At 41.0% G+C, this 21,248-nt stretch overlaps 1 protein-coding gene across 1 annotated transcript in view; it reads right to left on the reverse strand.

Annotated features, from left to right (window-relative positions):
* Positions 1 to 294: 294 nt before the first annotated feature.
* SENP1 (SUMO specific peptidase 1) overlaps positions 295 to 21,248 on the reverse strand; it is a 53,605-nt gene continuing 32,651 nt past the window's right edge. The window contains exons 13-19 of the mRNA XM_081821567.1: positions 20,830 to 20,961; positions 9,135 to 9,338; positions 8,003 to 8,082; positions 7,006 to 7,090; positions 6,381 to 6,476; positions 2,092 to 5,449; positions 295 to 1,871 (exon numbers count right to left, since the gene is read on the reverse strand). Of these exons, the coding sequence (XP_081677693.1) occupies positions 5,387 to 5,449; positions 6,381 to 6,476; positions 7,006 to 7,090; positions 8,003 to 8,082; positions 9,135 to 9,338; positions 20,830 to 20,961 (660 nt within the window). The 3' untranslated portion in view covers positions 295 to 1,871; positions 2,092 to 5,386. The remainder of the gene's footprint in view (positions 1,872 to 2,091; positions 5,450 to 6,380; positions 6,477 to 7,005; positions 7,091 to 8,002; positions 8,083 to 9,134; positions 9,339 to 20,829; positions 20,962 to 21,248) is intronic.

Genomic DNA, 21,248 nt, shown 5'->3' on the forward strand with positions numbered 1-21,248 from the left:
GGTCTGGTTTTAAAAAGTGCCAGGGAGCCATGGATTTGCATGTTATTTGCGTTCCAGGCTTCAATTCCAGGTATGTGGAATGAAATGAATGAATGAACAGTATTCAGGCTCTTGGTTAAGGGGTGGACTCAGGAATCCAGACCACACTGAGGATCCAATCACTGGTCCCACTTGGATCAGGAGACATAGACACAGAGACAGAATAAACAGTCAAAGAGACAGAGAGACAGTCTTAGAGAGACAAACACCACCAAGTCCTTTTTCACCAGGGAGTTTCCAGTCAAAGCAAGAAAGCAAAATCCACAGAAATTATTTTAAATAAATCAACTTTTAAGAACTAGGGAGAGAGTTACACACAGGTAGATAAACGCAACATCATCCCTGACTTATCTCCACCTCTGTCCCTCCATCATCCACGCCCAGCTTCTAACTGGAGTGTGCACCAGGAGTCGGCCTTCTTGATAAGGTCCCTTACTTGGTGTCTGCCTAGCCTCCAAATTAGTTAGACTCTAAGGTCCTTAAGGACAGGTGGCTTTTATTTCCTTGGTCAAACCATCTTTTCACTCCACCCTCCAGGGCCCCCAAGTCCAGTGCTTAAACACATGCTTATTAAACACCCAGTGTAAGGGGCTCCCCAGAATATCAGATGAGGCAAATGCTCTCCAGGAACTTAGCTCTGGCTAACAGATAAGACACAGGCAGCATGTAAAATGGTCCATTTAAAGGACAAGGCAGAAAGGGACTCAGTCTCAATCTACAACAGCACTGGACATAAAAAAGATGGAGAAGACTAGAAAGGTGTGTGGTTAGGGAAAAAAAAATACTATGATTAGCTCCTTGGGACAGAGACCGAGGCCCGGGAAGGGCATGCTAAACTGCCAAGGAAGATGTTTAAGGGCAGAGTGGGGCATTAGGTTTGGGACCACGAAGGAGGTGCAGCTCCAATGCACACTGCCATAAGCAGTCCTCCTTCCCCAACCCTTGAAATGCTGTCTTCTCAATCAACGTTTAATGCAGTTACCCCTACTCCTCACTGGCCGGCCAGAGAAGCAGCTTGCACTCCTGGCTTGAAGAAAAAGCACCAAATCATTCACCTGCTCTCTGTGACAACAGGTCTCAGTCCGTTCCTGATGTAAAAGACAGATTACAAATATGGAGTTATAACATTTTCTGATTATTCGGGCTACAGCTGTCCAGATAAGAGATTTTAAGATAATGTGATCAGGGAAGGTTTCAGGGAGATGGGATTTGGGTGTGTGTGCTCTGTAGGTACTTAAGAAAGAACCAGGAGTAAACTGAATGAGGTGTGCCCAGCAGACTGAAGACTTTGGGCTCCTTGTACATCTCTTTCCCACACTTTCCCTTCCGGACATTGATGTTCTGCAGAGTAGAAGGACAATCTCCAGGAGTCAAGCAGTTGATGGCTACTTGTCAGCTGAGAAAGGAGAAATCAACAGCTATGATCTGTCCCATTACGGTAAGACTCTGACCTGGGCCTTAATTGTAAAACCAAGCCATATTAACACTGGCCTTAAACTTGAACTTTGAATCACTACCTTGACCGAATTCTATTCCAAGCAGGATTATGGCCCTCCACATTTCAGAATCTTAGACTCTGACAAGACCCTAGGTATCTGGTCCAACCACTCACAATGAGAATTATTCTTGCCCTATCCCTGACAGCCCAGAGAGGCAGGCTGTACTAATATTCTTTCACGGTTTGTCTTCTGGCTCAAAGTGTTTGAGTTTCTCTTTTCTATCCCACAGGGGATTCATGTGTAAGTTCCCCCTTATCTTAGTGGGTGACCAGCATGACCCCATATACCCTTATGTCCCTCCTCACCTCCAAAGCTGGGAATGATAGTCATGGCCTCTTTTTTTTTTTTTTTTTTTAAAGATTTTTTATTTATTTATCTGAGAGAGAGAATGAGATACAGAGAGCATGAGAGGGAGGAGGGTCAGAGGGAGAAGCAGACTCCCTGCCGAGCAGGGAGCCCGATGCGGGACTCGATCCCGGGACTCCAGGATCATGACCCTGAGCCGAAGGCAGCTGCTTAACCAACTGAGCCACCCAGGCGCCCCAGTCATGGCCTCTTAATAGAGGTCAGGATTCAGCAAAGGTGAAATAAGGCTCCGGGCTCTAAGGGAAGATGCTGGACTGAGCCTTACATTTTAGGATGAATTCAAAGCTATGGGTAGGTTCCTTCTGGGCAGGGAAATATGGTGACTTTCCCAGGAGCTCAGCATGTAGCCTGAGTCAATGACAGGGCCTAAGAGTCTATATTCCACCTCGCCCTGGCCCATCCAGGTGGAGCAAGGGAGAAGACAAAGTCAAAGTGTCAGTCGTCTCTCTCTCTTACTCTGGCAAGACATATTTGAGAACTGGAGGGATGGCACAGAAGGACCAGAGGCTGAAACATAAAAACAATGGGGTTCTTAAGTGAATCCTCTCCCTCTCCTTAGGCCTTTCATAGGCCATGTAAAACCAGGTGGTGATGGACAGACTACGCGATGGGGTTGCAGGCAGTACTTCTTCAGGTCACGTGTTTCTGCCCCAGGGCACTAAAACTTGGAGCTAACATTGCTAGGGGCAGTGGGTAGAAGATGCTGGCACAATTACAGGAGCTAAAGAAGAGAAGAGTTGATACCACAGAGAAGTATGAAGTGCCTCATAGATAGAGGAGCCAATTTCCACAATGTCTCCATGAGGAACAAGGAAAAGTACTCTTACATCCAACCCCAAACGGGACTCCCAGGAGCAATAGTGGGTCCCCAGCAACAAATGGGACAGAACTAACCTCCATGCCTTCTTTTCAAATGTTCTATCTGATTTTCTCCGTACAGGGTCCAGGAGTGATTGGTGGGACTGTAGTTCCTGTTGAAGGCTCTGTATCTAGATAGAGTTCATCATCCCTCAAGTGTTACTTTTTAAGAGGAGGTAGGTGATTATGAGCACTGAACACAGGGAAGAAGGAAAAACAGGAGAAAAGGAAGGCAAGAGGCTTTAGTTTAAAGCAGTTTAACTAAGATACTGGTAGCATGCCCTTGGCCATGGAATGCAGGAACCTCCTTCGCCCCTCCCTGGTCATCAAAACCCACCCTTAAATGAAGGAGAAACTAAGTTCCCAGATGCTAGTCCTAAATTTGTTGGCTAGTTCTCTGGAAAAATGGCCCACTACAGATGTCTATATTTGGTTCCCACTGAGCCACCCTGGGCTACAACCTATGTCTCAGCTTGGTCCACCCATGTAGGGTGGTCTCAGGATCACTAACTTCGCCTTGTACATAAATGCACTGGTCAGAAAGGGGGTCCACGTTCAGACAGGCTCAACAATTCCTTATATATTTTTCAAAGTGCTTTTGTTGCATGTTTCATTTTCTGTTATACATGGCAATAAATATTTGTTGCTTTGGTCTGTACAAAAAGTCTGTGAGGAAGGTAAGACAGATGTTGTTATCTAAATGGACAAACAATAAATACAGACACCTATCTTGTTCTGAGCCCCCCCCAGATAATAGCAAGAGCACCTGAAAAACTCAGGTCTTTTGACTCATAGTCCAAATCTATGCCATACTGCCACCTTTCCATTTATCACTGAAATACATTAAGTACCAAGAATCCACGTGCAGGAGTCATACACTGAGCCTGCACACTGTAGCTTTCTAAAAGAGAATGTGAAAGGTCTCAGCAACTCATAAATAGAAAGCTATTTATTTCCTATAGAAAAACACAAGAAAGAAAAAGGAAAGAAAGAAAGAAAGAAAGAAAGAAAGAAAGAAAGAAAGAAAGAAAGAACAAACGAACGGTGGTCTTCCCCAAAAAGGCAGGCAGTTATGAAAAAGGTAGGACATCTGGTTGCTGGAGTGGAAACAGTAACATTCAGTTAACAATGGAATATTTAAAAAAAATAGTTTTCTTTTCAAATTGTAACCTGTGGTAAAACATAGAAAAATGTACTAAACAAGCTTGGTATAAAACAGAGTAAAATTTTCAAATAAGCCCAGAGAGAAAGCACAATGTTGGAAAGGATGGGGTACAAGGGAAGAAGAGAAAATATTTCATACAAAACTACCTATTACAATACAGAAAAAAGTATAAAACGTTCCTATTTTGGAACTTAAGTACAAAATGACACTGGCATTGGATCGTTCCACTATCTAGCCTGAGGAGCGCTCAGAGGGTGGGGGAGATGCTAGAAAGAACAAAAGGAATAGCAGTTTTTTTAGTCTCAAGTTGATCAGTCCAAATTCCACCCGTTTTCCAGTTGAAAATCTTTGCCTCCCTCTGTAACCTTGACCCCTAAGCCAAAGTTCATCCAGGCCTCAAAATATTGTTAGGAAGTCCACAAACACCCTCCACATAGGGGCTGGGATCTGTGCGTGCTAGAGCTAAAGCTGGAAAAAGGAAATAAATCTACAGGCTAAAGTGGTGAACACATTCAGCCTTTTAAAAAAACACATATCCCTGTGAAATATATATATATTTATATATATATATTAAATTCTCTGTGGTTAGAAACCTATTTAGACTAACTAGCCACAGACCAAACTAGACCTGCATTCATCCCATGCTGGAATTTTACGCTAAAGACTGAGGTCCTTCTTCTTGGTCAGAAGTCGGCGGCAGTAAAAGTGGTGCCTTTGTTGCTCCACTAAACTGCTCCCTGGGTGGGTCTTCTCTGTATCCTGTGTTGTGAGCACATGCTAACCCCTGCTTTAAGGAAAGGCCTGCCTGGGACTTTGGGGTCCCCCCCCGGGCTCATGTGTTCTGCCTCAGGCTGGGAGGAAGCTACAGATGACAAAACAGCCTTGTACAGAAGCAGATGGATCTCACAAAGAGGCATATAAATAGGGAAGTCCTGGAGAAGGGACGTAAGCGTGTGACCCCAAGTCCAGTTTACAGTCACTTTCCTGACAACACATCGTGAAAATCCTGCGTGTATGTGTGCGTGTATATGCTGGTGGTTTTCATCCCTACCTTTTTGCCCATGCCCTTTCCTACCTCTTAGTAAGGCCTAACAACAAGAGTTTATATGAAACCAAGAGTCTGTCCAAGCTTCTCTCGGCCCCCGAATTAGGGACTGAGTGAGGCTGGAGCCCTTTGAAAACAAGATGGCAGAACTGAAGAAGTGAAAAGCAGTCTCTCTCTTCAGCTTAGGGATGTCCCTCACCCCTTTCACAGCACCAAAGTTTCTTTGCAAAAATAGTATCTGAGATACAAAAGGAAAGGCAGATGTGCTTGTGAATGCATCTCGCCAGGGCCTGGTCCAGGATCAAGGGCTTTACAAGAACAGAGGGGTGGGAGCAGCTGTTTCCAAGGTCTCTGGCTGTAGACAACAAAGAGCTGGTCCCCCACAAGGTCAGTGTCGGCTAACTGAGACAGTCTTCACAAAAGCTTTCGGTGGAGAATCTCCCAGACCATCCGCTTCCGGAAGTATGGCATGTGTTGCTGTAGGGACACAGAGATACCCTTAATTTTTTCATTGCTTTTATCCAGACCCAACACTCCTTTCCTTCTCAAGGTTTTCAATTAAAATAGCTTCAGTTGCATTTCTGGTCTTTCAAATTGCTCAATTCTTGATTACATGTAATTTTTTTCTATTGCTATCTCTACTGCTATTTTCTCTTGTTGTAGCCTTACAAACTTTATTGGGCATCACCAGGAGTCCCCAGGCTACACCCAAATGTCTCCAAGAATTTTGAGGATGGTGTCTATCAAGTCCTCTATGTTGAACTTTTAAGACGATGGGAGATCTAAGGCCTGAAAATCAAAAACTTACTTTTAGGGAAAGAGTTATAGAACTGCAAGAGTCAGCTCTACCCAAGGGCTATGGTGGAAAAGTCTGGTAAAGCCATTAATTTAAAGTACAGGACACAAACCATAATCTCCAGTCTCAATCCACTTTGGTCTCTGAAGGACCACATGGACAGAAATAAACAATCACAAACTAATAGGAGACTGATGAGCTGCATCAAGTGAGGGGCAGGGGAGGAGGGCAGCATGACAAATTACACTAGGAGTTCAAGGTGTAGCCTGTGCCAAAACCTGACTGCTAACGAGATGAAGAGAAAATGAAGAAAACTTGTTCTGGTCCCAGTTCTCTGTTTCTTACAGGCTTTGAGGTAGGTGCGGGGAGAGGGGCAGAGAAGAAGGCTCTGTTAATGACCAGGATTCGTTGACTGTAGCATGTGATGTAAGGGAACCCAGCATGTGGCCTATCACTATCCTTTTTCTTGTGATGTGGTCTACGTGGTAACCACCAGTGTTACGGGCCATAGGCAGAGTTCGCTAGGCAGAGCAGGTAGAGGAAAAAAAAAAATCTACCGGGCAGCCTAGAGACAGGGTGGTCCCAGGGCTCCTTCCCGAAGGCTCAGCTCACCTGTGTGAAGTTGATTGGTCTGTCTTTGGTAATGCAGTCAGCATATTTGCAAGCAAACATGCCACAGTCACTTCCATTCATCTGCTGTGGAATTTCCTGAAAGATCAAAAATAACAAAAAGGTGACATGTTTCCAAGCTTCCTTCCTTCATATTAGATTATAAATAAGAACCAAAGGATATAAATGTTACAGGTTTCCCTGAATTTTGAAGAGGTGACCCTAAGTCCCTCACCCAGAACAACACAGGCTCAGAGAAAAAAAATACAGCATCTCAGTCAGGTCTTCATATTAATATTAATCTTCGTATCAGGAGACTATCTTAGACTTCCATGACACCTAAAGATATAAAGACAAGTCCCTCCCATAAGGGCCAATCAGCAACCATTTCCCACAGGAGTGAAAAGCTCAGTAAAATAGCTGGGCATTCAGAAAACCTAGTTCTACATAAGAAACACATGACCAGTTTTCCCACAGACAGAGCTTACTCTATCTTCCCCTGAGGAACCAAACAACCAAGCTGAAGTCAGGCTAGACACTAAGAAGGTCCCTGGGAATCAAGCAATAAAACCCTATCCTTCCCAAATACCCTAATATCAGGATTTCCACCTGATGAGATGAAATGTACCTGGCTTTTCTTGCTGAAGAGCTGCCAGCCACTGGTGTCAAACTCTTTCCTTTTCTTATCAATGCTTTCTTGCTTCAGGTATTGCCTAAAGGTATTGGGAGAGAAGGAGATGAGCTGTGGGGACACTGATGACAGCTGCCACCCTAAGAATGAGGTTAACAATCCTTAGGAAGGGTTTGCATCTGCACTTCTGAGGAAAACAGTATATAATGCTGGGCGGGGAAATCTTTGGGCTGCTAAGCTTCCCCTGCAGCTCCCATAATTCATGCCCACCCTGTCAACCCAAGAGAAACAGGACCTCTGCCTCTGACACCCAGGTTCCTTCTACCTATTGTTCCTCCTGAGGAATGAGGTTTGATTCTTTTCCTTGGTTTATATGGTCCTTCAGAACTCGACCACATGGAAGAAGGTTTCTCTAGCAATATCAAGGCAGTTATTCACTATTTATAGTCTTGATTCTCCTGTGTGAAAATTCAATCCAAATCACAATTTGATGAGTGCATACCTCATACAGAGCACTCTTCTTAAGTGCAAACTGTTCGCCTCCTCCTGGCCACCAGAATGGTATAGTGGTACAGTGAGGAATAGGCATTTTGGAAAGACAAACAGATGGGGTATAAAGAGATTTGCATTCTGGTTCCCAGTTGAGCCACTAACTAGTAGGACCTGAGCATATCAAAGTCACCTCTGTGGGTCTTGGATCCTTCAGCTGAAAAATTAGGGAGGTTGGATTAGATGACTTCTAAGTAGTTTCTATATTATATGTACATATTGACTCATTCGTTATTTTAGTGCACTGGGACAACAGTTGTCCCCATGAGGGCATCTTTCTGGTATTATTATATTATTAGTAAACTTTACTTACTCAGACATAAAATATCCATTCTTACCTCAGTGTGAAGATTTCCTTTATTAATCATAATCACTCCACTAAAGGTATCAAAGAACACAACATACACCCAACACCAAACTCTTTTGTTCTCAAGTCCCTACTTACAGGAGGATCCTGCAGGCTTCATTGTTTATCCCACCCATAGAGTCGTAATAGGTAATATTCTTCTTTCGAAAGTCCACAACCTGGGAATAAAAAAAATCTGTGTGTTCATAAAATAAGAAAAATAGTTTCTCAGCTTTCACTTCCCTGGAACTTGGAACCTTTTTTTTTTGTTTAAGATTTTATTTATTTATTTGACAGAGAGAGAGACAGCGAGAGAGGGAACACAAGCAGGGGGAGTGGGAGAGGGAGAAGCAGGCTTCCCTTGGAACAGGGAGCCCGATGCGGGGCTCGATCCCAGGACCCTGGGATCATGACCTGAACCAAAGGCAGACGCTTAACAACTGAGCCACCCAGGCGCCCCAAACTTGGAACCTTTTGCCAGATTCCCTGTGAAATCATGACAAGTTTGACTGATACTTTGCATTATACCATGCTTAAACTGCAGAGGAAAGAACAAGGGGTTTATTTACATAGTACTATCATGGCCTCATTAATGGCCCTGAAATCTTTTTCTAGTATTTAGGTTCTCCATCTGCCATGTGGGCAACAGTGAAGACACACATGCTCTTCAGAGACTGTAAGATGAATGAGATCATTTCCACAGGGTTTCAGAAAGATGGCAAAATATTCCGCATTTTGTTTCTTTATGTGGAGAATTTCTCTTTGGCTTTATGCTTTTCAAATATAATTCAAAACAGATTGTGATAGAACTTTTATATTTTTATTAATATATTAAATGAATGTATCCATGTTCTCAAAGAGTCATAAAAAATATTAAACTATCAAGTATGCAAGGCAAATCATAATTGGGCAGAAAATAAGTCACAGAATCTGAGTTGGCAGGATCATTAAGAAGTCACTTTTTCACCCCATGCCTTGCCTTGAGACTGTTTAGCCTTACAGCTCCCTTCTAAATATTTCCAGAAAAGGAAATTCCACAACTTTCTTCAAAGTCTAAGTATCTCCCACTCTTGACAGGAAGTTCACTGATCTATCCAATTTTTAGCCAACGAAATACTATTCTTTCTCACAATCACCGAGTGAAAATGTAGAATTACTACTCACTGCTCTGTATAGTCTAAAATTCTGTAGATTTCTTTTAAATTTGATTAAAAGTAAGAGAGGTACTCACAGCAAGACACCAGTGCACTCCCAGGTGAATGGGCACCAAAAGAATGTCAACAGAAAATACATCCACTTTCTTTGTCCAACGTTTCACTGCCTGATAACCAGCCGTTTTTAACTTAGTGAAAAAAAAGGTATTAAACGCATGCACACTTGGCAATCCCTTCTCTTTACTTCGCTCCATCAACATATTCATGTAGAAATTGATTATCTGTGGGAAGAAATTAAATGTATTAAAAGATACTCAGTCCTTCCAAAAGAGTTGTGTCGTATGAAGGAAAAGCAGTTGCTGTGTTGCACAGTATATGTTATTGTTTCCTTATCAGTTAAGATTTCCACACCCCAAAGCCTCATGCCCCTACATCGAGTTCTGGAGGCTTGAGGTGCTTGTAAACAGTGAAAACAGAAAAAGCTGATATAGTTCTAGCTCTAGCTCTACAGATCTATAGATATCTTATGGGGTTGAGGATCCATACGGGTGCATGCTAGTCTGATCTGTAGAAGACTAAGGATTAGGTCCAAAAATGAGGAGGAGGAGGAAGGGGTGCTAGAAGGCAAGACTTAGAGAAAAGGAAAGGAAGGAGCCAAGCAGTTTGACAGACACAGTAGAGGTACTTTAATCTACTGGGACTGAGTGAGCAACTGAAATAAATCCTGAGCTCACAGTCTAGTGTAATAAAGCAAAGACCAACAGTTCAGTTCTTATATGTGGGTCACCTGGTTGTGCACAGACGGAAAACTGTTCCATGACTAAAGACTGCCTTTTCAGCCTAATAAGTTGGCTTGCATTGGTGACCGGCTCTGGTCTCAAGTAGAACTGAGTGACAGGATAAACCATCAACTGTACTAGAAAAAACACCTCTCAACTGACTAGTAGCTCAGCACTGTCATCTCTGCAGAGGCAGACATGGATGTTGTATAAAAACCTACATTACATGAGACCTGAAAGTCCAGTCACAAACATGAAGAGTCAAGTTTTCCTCCAGAATCCATATGGTTAGCTTTCTCATTTTTGTTGATTCCATATATGCTTCCAATATCAAGTATGAGTCTAAGAAATTTAAACACTTGACACGGAAGATACAGGATTCTTCCTGTTAACGAAACAATGTATGCTCTAATAGTGACTATGTTGACTATGGTTCCCTTTAGGTCTGGGACTCCTTCGTACTAAAGCTTGACAGTTACTGGACCGGAAGTTACCGCATACTTACTTCATGTGGCCAGCTGAGGCCAGGCCAGTGTCTGTCAACTGCAAGGAATGAATGGGCTAACTGATCCACAGCCTGGAAATATGACTAAGAAAACAGGCACATTTTTCAGAATGCTTTTTGGGGAATGGGAAAACGCCCCTGTCCTTTGACAAATATTTACACACTAGGATGCCAGAGCAGTGAGCTACTGCCCAACAGTAGGCAGCTACATACTGGGTAGGCAGCAGGGAACACTGCCAGGAACACACCGAAACATGGTCGAGACTAGAGAAAGGGCCTATAGATGAGGATGCCTCGGCAGTTGCAGGGAAACCACACTCGCCATGAAGCAGAGCTCTGAGGGTGGGGGTTGAGGGGTAGACTAGGATTGAAGAAAGACACTGTTCTGCCTGCATCTCTGAAGACTGAGCAAGAGGCCCAGCAGGTCCAGAGGACTTGGGTTGTGGCTGATCCTCTGCCTAGTGTGATGCCCAACAGATAAGTGGGCTCAGTTATTTTAAATAATAGTGAATCAAAACATAATTAGGGTCACAGATTTCTCAAACTGAGGTTTTCAATCTAACTCTGTCCCCAAGGGTAATGGTGCCAAAGGACGATTCTAGGCTTGTGAAAGGCAGCCAGGAATGCAGGAAGATCTGCCCAAAAAGCACAGATTTCTAGGCTATAAAACTACATTTTCTAGTGAGAGAAAAACTGCAAGAAGGGATTGATTCCTCTGGTATTCTACTCATCCCACAATATTAGCCATGTTATGACGCTAAACCCTTTAATCCAAGGGGTGAAGTGAACAGGCAGATGACCTATCAGTCACTGTAAGCCAAACCGTCCATGGGGCAAACAAAAGTCATACACTGTAAAAGGCAATACGGACTCAAGCAGAAAGTGGAAAGAATCAGGCAGAAAGATAAAGATAGCCAAGCACATGAAAGCCATGGAGATGTATCTCCTTTAGGTGCCCTTCAGAGGGGCATCCCCTTTGGGATCATTACCCTGAAGTAAAAAAAGATGACATAAAGGAGTATCATGCTACCCATGATTTTCCTGTTTTAGGAGGAAAGAGTTCCAGAAGCCAACAAAGTGAGACTTACACAGCCCGGCTTGTTTGGTTTCTTATTTTTATGTTTTTATTTTGAGAGTGTGGACCATAAAGCTAAAGACCAACCCAGCTTAAGGAGAACGGAGACCTGATGATCAGGATACACATCATCTATTTCCTTTGAGAATCCCTCTTCCATCGCTTTAGTTCTGCCTCCAACCAAGGTTTCTCCACTACCAGGGAAATGGCCTCCTCCAAAGTCAGCTTGTTAATTAGCTCTAAGGAGTGATCTGGGCTCTTTTTCATTTCCTCCATATCCCAGTAGGAGGGAGCTTGGTGGGCTCAATGTTCTCCCCATTAGCTGAGGATGTACAATCTGACATCTGAGGCAGAACCGAGATCCCAGTTTCCTCAGTTTTGCAGCTATTACTCTGTCCAAATGAGGAAAATTGCCATAGTTCGACCAAGACACAGTCCTACCAAAAAAACAAGCTAGGGGTTAAGAGAACAAAAAGAATCGTACATGTCATCTCACAGAGGAGGGTTGAAGATGAAGGAAAAAGACATGAGAGAAGGGATCACAGTGCTTAAGATGAAAGAGAAGCAGTGACAGGCATTTGCTTGTATTTTGTGAAGAAAAGGGTCCTTCTCCTCCCACAGGGAGAGCCTTTCTGCACACAAGACTCTCTTAGCTCCAAAAGATCTTAAATTCCCCTTCAAATGGGGGGCTAAAAGTAGTCAGTCAGCCTTGTGCTACTGTTTGCCTTGCCAATATACCAGCATCTGGGGACAACTGCCAGTGTTGGCCCACCTGTCCCTCTTTCTGGGGCCCACACTTGTCTGTCAGCTTTGCCGCAGCTCCAGGGCCTCAGGAGCTGCCCTTCCTGCTGCCTTCACAGCCTTGGCCAGGAGCGCCTGCTTGTCTATGCAGTGCTTTTTTTTTTGGAGGGGCGGGGAGACTGTTGTTTATGGTGTCTTGTTCCTCTGTGATTGTATTTGAAGAGCTGCCAGGCTGAAGCTGGAAAAGCTTCTCTTTAAAAGAAAAGCCTACAACGTTTTTAAACTAAGGCCTCAGTCCTTTTCCTGTATGTTACCACAATGACAGAAATGACCACTGCTCTTTGTATCTTCCTTCTCACCCCGTAAACCGGCCAAACTACTGTCTTCTCATCCTTTTAGAAGTAAAATATCTCACTAACAGTAAAATCTTAACTTTTAACCCTTCCCGATTTTACACTCTGAACCTTTATTTTTTTTAAAGATTTATTTTTATTTTATTTGAGAGAGAGAGAGAAAAAGAGGAGAGCGTGCCCACGAATGGGGGGAAGGGCAGAGGGAGGGAATCTTCAAAAGACTCCCCGCTGAGCATGGAGCCTGATGCCGCTACTGGATCTCAGAGTGCTGAGATCACCAACCTGAGCCAAAACCAAGAAATCAGACTCTTAACTGACTGAGCCACCCAGGCGCCCCTAAACCTTTCTAATTGGCTCTGGGGAAAAAAAAATGTTCTGAAAGTCATGGGTATAACAGTGCTCCTAAGTAGAAACCAAGACAAGTTTCAGGGGGGAAAAAGCCATTTTTCCTGTTTTACTTCTCTATGTTTTCACCTTAACCTCCCTGTCCTGATTTTTAAATTAAATCTATCCTTGTTGACCACAAAGCCCAAAAGACCAGCCAAGCAACAGCACTTAAATACTAGGAGTCAGAAGATCATTCACTCCTCTAAGATCTAACCTAATTAATATAGAAGGTAGACTTCAGGTAAGTTCTGTGTATTGCATCTCTCACTGTGAACATGTGCCCAGGATTCTTCTCACATGCAAATTCAAGTATCAAATTATCAGAATCACTGCTAAAGTTTTAGACAAAGACAGGCAGGCAACACCTATTTTTATGGAGTTGTGACAACTGTAACTACTATTCTCCCTGTAACCCTGCATAAATCCCTGATTTATCAAAAGGACTGGTTCTGTTAAGAAACACTTTAAAGAGGTAACTATAATGATGTGGAATCTACCAGTGAGTCATGTTAGAAACACTAAAATTTCCATTGCGATCATTTTATTCGACATGTAAGAGTGCATTGCATATGGTAGACACATCATATTCACTTAACTAATTTATCTCATTTTGCCTAGTTTTCCCCCCCTTCTTATGGAATCAGTTTTTATTCCCTAAAGAAAACTTATTCCCTTTGCTAGGCTTGTCTAGTTGGGCTTAATGTTCTGCAAGCTGTTTCCTCTCTTCACTGAGCATTAAATTTAATGGCTCCTTGGAAACAACCAGAAAGCTATGACCACTACCAATTCCCCATTTCCACTTTTATTATGAAAGAATGCTAGACAGAGTTATGTGCTCTGATTTCAGATGCTGATTCCACAATAAAAATCAGATGACCTTGGTATATCCCTTATTAAGTCTTCATACTTCCCCACTACCAATCAAGTAAGAATACCTTCTCTATACACAAGGCTATTGTGATGCAGAATAGCTGAAAGACACCTCTTTCCTTTCAGAGAGGAGACTTACAAAATCGGTAACTGGTCTGCCTGGTTAGCTTGGTCATCAGTGTAGTCAGTCTGCTAATAGAGATTCCACTTTATTTCCTCCTGCATGCCCTCACTCCCCACATATGCTATTAGTCTCTTCCTTACGGTGTTTCCCTAGCTAGGAAAAAGTCAGAAATATGTATTCCAACAGTCTAATGCTTTTTTGCATTTTGGAAACAACTGACAATAATTAACAAGGGTTGGGGCGCCTGGGTGGCTCAGTCGTTAAGCGTCTGCCTTTGGCTCAGGTCATGATCCCAGGGTCCTGGGATCGAGCCCCGCGTCGGGCTCCCTGCTCGGCGGGAAGCCTGCTTCTCCCTCTCCCACTCCCCCGCTTGTGTTCCTGCTCTCACTAACTCTCTCTGTCAAGTAAATAAATAAAATCTTTAAAAAAATAATAATAATAATTAACAAGGGTTTGCAAAATAAAACAAAAGACATGTCTGCTTGCGATTTTCCCAATGCATCCATGTAAATTAGTAGTAAGGTATGACACGAAGGACAGAGTCCTGGAGGGAAAATGAAGAGACTGGAAGTACAGCATCATCCTGTTTCTCCACATGGGATGGGGCACATTTAGTGCTGTCCAGAGGAGGAAGTGTTTCCTGCCCACAAGATCCATCTACCTACTCTGGCTTTCTATATCCTTAATGATTTTCTATTTCTCCTACTGATTGTTGAGAAAGGGCTGGAATCTCCAACGATAATTATAGATTTGTCTATTTTTCCTTTCAGTTCTGTAAGTTTTGCTTCATATATTTTGAAATTTCTCTTACTAGGTATGTACATATCTAGGTTAAGTCCTCTTGAAGAACTTACCCCTTTCAAAATGTCTGTCACTGGTAATATTCTTTGCTCTAAAATCTACTTGGTATGGTATTAATATAGTTACTTCATCTTTCTCTTGATTTAGTTTTTGCATAGTATATTTTTTCTATCCTTTTACTTTTAAACTATCTGTGTCTTCACATTTAAAATGGGTTTCTTGGGGAGTCAGGCTGGCTCAGTCGGTAGAACATGCAACTCTTGATCTCGGGGTCCTGAGTTTGAGCTCCATGTTGGGTGTAGAGATTACTAAAATAAATAAATAAATAAATGGAAAAAAACCCAGGAAATTTCTAAATAAATTAAATTCAATGGGTTTCTTGTAGACAAATTTTTTCTTACCCAATCTGACAAGCTCTGCCTTTTAACTGGATGCTTCATCTATACTGCCCAATATGGTAGCCATTAGTTGAATGTGACTACTGAGCACTACATTTTTAAAGAAAAGGTAAGATATCCCTTTAATAAAATGTTAATGTTTATTACATGCCCAAATGACATATTTTATATATTACTGTGTTAAGTAAAATATATTATTAAAATTAATTTTACTGGGGTAACTGGGTGGCTTAACTAGGTGTTAAGTGTTTGCCTTAGGCTCGGGTTGTGATCCCGGGGTTCTGGGATTGAGCCCCATGTCAGGCTCCCTGCTCACTGGGGAGTCTGCTTCTCCCTCTCCCTCTGCCACTCCCCCCACTTGTGCTCTCTCAAAAAAATAAATAAAAATTTTTTAAAATTTAATTTTACCTGTTCCTTTTTACTTTTCTCAATATGACTACTAGAAAATTTTAAATTACCTATGTGGCTCACATTATATTTCTATTGCGCATGCTGGGTTAGATCATTTACATTTAATGTGATTATTGATATTGATGGGTTTAAATCTACCATCATGCTTTTTTCCCATTTATCCCATCTGTTCTTTGTATCTTTTTTCTTCTTTTCCTGCCTTCCTTTGGATTTTTTTTTTCCATTTTATCTTCATTATTTGCCTATTAACTCTACCTCTTTTATTTTTATTTTTATGTTTTAGTGGTTGCTCCAGGGTTTATAATATAGGTCTTTACCTTATGACAGTCTATCTTCACATAACATTATACCACTTCATGTACTGTGTTAGAGTACTATGTTCTTCCACTTTCCCCGTTATGATTGTCATATTTTACATTATAAACCCCACAATACATTTCTGCTTTAACTAGTCAATTGTCTTACAGAGATATTTAAAAATGAGAGCATTTTCACTGCTCTTCATTGTGTAGACTGAAATTTCCACCTCATTGTTTCCTTCTGCCTGAAGAATATCCTTTAATATTTCTTATAATACAGATCTGCTGGTGGTGCATTCTCTCAGCATTTGTTTGTCTGAAAAAAAGTATTTTTTGAAAGATACATTTGCTGCATATAGAATATAAGTTGACAAGGTTTTTTTTTTTTTTTCCTCCCTTCAGTACCTTAAAAATGTAGCTACACTGTCTTCTGGCCTACATGTATTTCTGTCTTGTGTTCCTCTAGGACATAATGTGTCTCTTTTCCTCTGGTTACTTTTATTATTTTTCTTTTTATCACTGATTTTCAGCAACTTGATTATTATACTTTTTAGTGTGGTGTCTCTTCTACTTGGGGTATGCTGAATTTCTTGGATCTGTCAGTCTAAGTTTCCAAATTTGGAAAATCTACCATTATTTCTTCAAACGTTTTTTTCTGATACCACTTACACTTCACTTTTCCTTCTGAGACTCTAATTACATGCTCAGAATGCTTGATATTGACCCACAGCTTACATATACTCACCTTTCTTCAACCTTTTTTCTGTTTCATTTGGATGGTTCCTATTGCTGTATCTTCTAAGTTCACTAGTTTTTTTCTTCTCTAGTGCCAATATACTGTTAATCCTACCTCATGTATTTTTCATTTCAGAAACTGTGTTTTTCATCCCTTAGAAGTTCAATTTGGACATCTTCCATTTTTACATCTTCCATTTTTCTCATCATCATGTCAATTTTCCTCTAAACTCCTGAACATATGGGATGTGTTTATAATATCTGTTTTAATAGCCTGCCAATGTAGGCTAGTTCTGTCATTTTTGTCATTTCTGGGTATTTGTTTTTTCCCTTGTAATAAGTTGCATTTTCCTTTCACCTTGCATGCCTGGTAATATTTGAATAGATGCTGGACACTGTGATTTCATGTTATTGGGTTTTGTTATTAGAATATGTTTGTATTCCTTTAAATATCATTGGGCTTTTGTTCTGTGATATAGTTAAATCACTTGAGTCGGTTTCAAGCTTTCAAGATTTGTATTTAACTTTGCTATCACAGGTCCAGAGTGGCCTTTATTCTAGGGCCAGTTTGGCCCCACTCCTGAGGTAATATCTTTTTGAGGCCTCTCTTCAATACCACATGATTTTTCTACTCTAACTGGTTGGAATAGGAACTATTGTAAGCACCTGCGCTAGCTCTGAGCTTTGTTCTGATTCCTTCTTTCTGGTGGTTCTTTCTCCAGCCTCTGGCAGTTTCTTCCTATCTGTGTACAGATTGGTGCTCAATCAAAGATTTGAGGGAGCCTCTACACATCTCTGGAGCTTTCCCTTTGTGCAGCAACCTTCCCTTCAGTATTTTACCTCACAAATCTTAGCCACTTCCACCTCTCTGAACTCTGGACCATGTCTCCTCCACTGAGCAAGACTGGCAGTCACTGCCATGTTCTACCAGCTCTCTACCCTCAACATATCACCCTAGTGAGGTGGGAAATCATCAGCTCATCCCTTTCATTTTCCTTCTGTCAGGGATCTCTGTTATCCACTGTCTGAAAATTGTTGTTTCATGTTTTCTTTAGTTTTCTAGTTAAGCTGAAAGGGTAAACCTGATCCATTTTATTCTCTCATGACCAGAAAAAGAAGTCAGATCCATTTCCTTGTATGCCTAAGTAATTTCCATATATTTTTTAAATTTATCTGGTGCCTTACAAAACAACACTTAGGCCCTCTAAGAATAGAATAGTTAGGCCATAAAGCAGAATCATCACGCCACTGGATCACAGAAGTTATCTAATGCAATTGTCAGGAATCAATAAATAATTTTTAGTGCTGACATCCATTTAAAAATATCTCCTTTTTGTTTCTTGATTGTGATTTTCAATCTACTTTTGCAACTAATTCCTCCTCTCTTTAACTCTGGCCTCCTGCCTTTAATTAGGTATTTCTATTAATAACTAATCACCAGACCTAGTAGAGAAATCCCAATCTATAACATCCTTGGTGTTATCAGCATTCCAGACTCCTTTTGTATTCTTTACAAAGACAGCCAATTCCCACATTCCATTTCTGAGAAGTATCATTTTCGTACAGTGAGTTAAAAACGTCAGTCCTATCAATCATCATTAGTCCTTTAAAGCTATACAGAATCTATTCATCTATACATAAATCCACTCATGAAAACATGTTTGAAAGCCTATTTTATAAACAAGCAATGCAGCCTACCCTTTTAGGAAAGAGACAAGAGAAAGGGTAGCCTAATGGCTTTCTGCACATATTCCAGATATAGGACTTCTGAATTTTATTTTCCTTATAAACTAAATCTGATCCCTTTCACTTCCAGGATCTTATATTCCTTGTCTATAAAATGGTAAGAATAATATGCCAGTCACCTTATTTTGGAGAAAGATTTAAAAGCAGCTTATAAAACTGATAGGAGATACAGAAAGAAAAGAAATGGTTATTAATGAAAATATCTATTTGAGGGAAAAACAGGATTAAAGAGAGCACAAAATACTTGCAAAAGATGACTCAGAATTCACAACTGAGAAAAAGAATTATGTATTTTTAAATGAATATGAATACTTGAGGATATCTACTAACTCCTCATCAGAATGTTAGCTTCCCAAAGACAGTAACTTTGAAAGCTCAGCTGAGAAGTACAGTACTTTGAAAATGGTGCTTTCCAAAACAGTTATCATCACGGACATGTGAATTGGTACCTGCTTTCAAGGTTAACATTCTAAACTCAGAACACAAGCAATTCCCACAAAAGTTATGGGTAGGTGTGGTAGAGATAAAGTAGAAAAGGAATCTTTCCTTCTCCTCGACTTTTCTGAATAATGTAATTTCCATGAACTTTGCTTGCTAAAAATCCAATCTTTGATGGGCCGAGGGAATGGAAAACATATCCTGATGAATGCCGCCTCTGTAAGGGATCTCACCAAGGTAACTGCCACAGTAAACAGCAGGGACTCAGCTCATACCCTACTCATTGCTGCCCTCTAGGAGGCTCTGCATAATTTACAATGAATGGGCTACAATCCCTATAGAATAACTGATCCCTTCCCATTTAGCAGTGGCAGGCAGAAACTGGCAAGAAACCACAGACTAATGTCTTCAAATCAAAAACATTTAACTGATGGATACTTTTGACTGCCCTTGATTTCCATTTTGCACTTTGATCTAGTGAACTTTTTTTTTTCCTGTTATCCAATGTTCTAATATCACTATTCTGAGCCAAAAGAAGCAAGGGTGATTTCCCCTAATGCAAGACAGTATCAAACCATACTTTCCTTACCATTCTTGGTCAAAGATATTATTCAGGGAATGATGAACTTCTGAAACCTATATTTTACTTTTTAAGAGTTTATTTATTTATTTGACAGTAAGCAAACACAAACAGAGGGAGCGGCAGAGGGAGAGGAAGAAGCAGGCTCCCCACTGAGCAGGGAACCTGATGTGGGGCTCAGTCCCAGGACCCTGAGATCATGACCTGAGCCGAAGACAGCTGCTTAACCAACTGAGCCACCCAGGCACCCCTGAAATCTATATTTTAGAAGCTGATCAGTGGCAAAGAGAATGGGGTAGTCTAGCTGCCCCCAGAGAATATCAACATGCTGGGCATGGCATATGGCTCTCAAATTCTATACATCTAACCCTAAGACAGGATCCAATTTAGGATTCTGAGGCAGTATAATATAACAGATAAGACTCAATGTTTGGGTCTAAATCCTGGCTCTGCTACTTACTGGCCATATAACCTTGAAAGTTTCTTAATCTTTCCATGCTTTGTTTCTTCATCTATAAAATAGAAATGGTTAAACTACAGTGTATACCTCCAAGGTTTGTGGTGACTATTATATGAATAGAACACATAAAACACTTACAATAGTGCCCAACATGATGTAAATGCTCAATAGATGTTAGCAAATATTATTATTTGGAAGATCCTAAGCAGATTATAGATATCTAGAATACCTAGTGCTTATTATACTGAATATCTAAAAATCTTCCACAGCTGTAAAGTTTTGAGTATACCCAAAATATCAGGCAGGGATGCTTCTACTGGGCCTAAGAAAGGAAGCAAGCACTTAGAGAAAAAAACGCAACCCTGTTCTCTTCTTTTGCTGTGAAAAATATCCTTCTGAAATAAAACAGGCTCCTCCAGGTTTAAGAATGGGGACAGATTAGTTAAAAGACTGTAGTGTAATTAATCTACTTAAAATTATTGGCAGGAGCTGAGGGCCATAGCTTTCTTTCAACCCAGTACATCAAATATTTAATAATATAGCTTTTTCAATATCAGTATATTTAATAATATAGCTTTTTCAATATCATATATAAATGTAGGCTATTTTAGAAAGCTTACCTCTCATAACCTAGGTGACCTAGAACAAGTACCGATGAAAAAGGAAATAGAAATGGAAGCCCTGATGGAAATCCCAAAGTTCTTTCATGCTGCATCATAGTCAGAGCTATTAAATATTTGCTCAGAAGATGTGAACTGCAGGCTAGGTGCCTTAAAAAGAGTGAGATTGAATGTCCTCTCCCTCAGTGTCTAAATCTTCCATACATAACAAGGTAAATCAGCAGTTCTCAGACTCAAAGGTATATTAAAAAAAATCAACTGAGGTACTTGTTTAAAATGCGTTTCTCCACCACACTGTCTCATACTCAGGAGAATGGACAAACCTAGGAGAGCCGATTCTATGGAGGTCATCTGAGGACCACACTTCGAGAAACAGTGAGATAATGCCTTGATTTAGTTTCCACTTAATGCTCACTTACTATTTGAATATAAAAACAGGTGCGAGATTACCTCATCATTGAGCCAGTTCAGATGGTTTAGAGTTTGAATATCTTTGCGTGTAATGGTCAAGCGGAATGCTTCACTCAGAACTTCATCCTGGTTACCATTACGAAATACATTCTTTATCTCTTTCTCCATTTCCTAGGGAACCAAGAGGTACCAGAGATGAAGCCTACACGGCTACAGACACACTAAATTTCTCACCATGCCCCATATAATCCCCAGACTATATTTATTTATTTATTTATTTTTTATTCTTATGTTAATCCCCATACATTACATCATTAGTTCTAGATGAAGTGTTCCATGATTCATTGTTCGTGCACAACACCCAGTGCTCCATGCAGAACGTGCCCTCCTCAATACCCACCACCAGGCCAACCCATCCTCCCACCCCCCTCCCCTCTAGAACCCTCAGTTTGTTTTTC

Source organism: Leptonychotes weddellii, chromosome 5 (genome assembly GCF_054177405.1).
Source record: "Leptonychotes weddellii isolate Sample4059 chromosome 5, ASM5417740v2, whole genome shotgun sequence".
Lineage (NCBI taxonomy): Eukaryota > Metazoa > Chordata > Mammalia > Carnivora > Phocidae > Leptonychotes > Leptonychotes weddellii.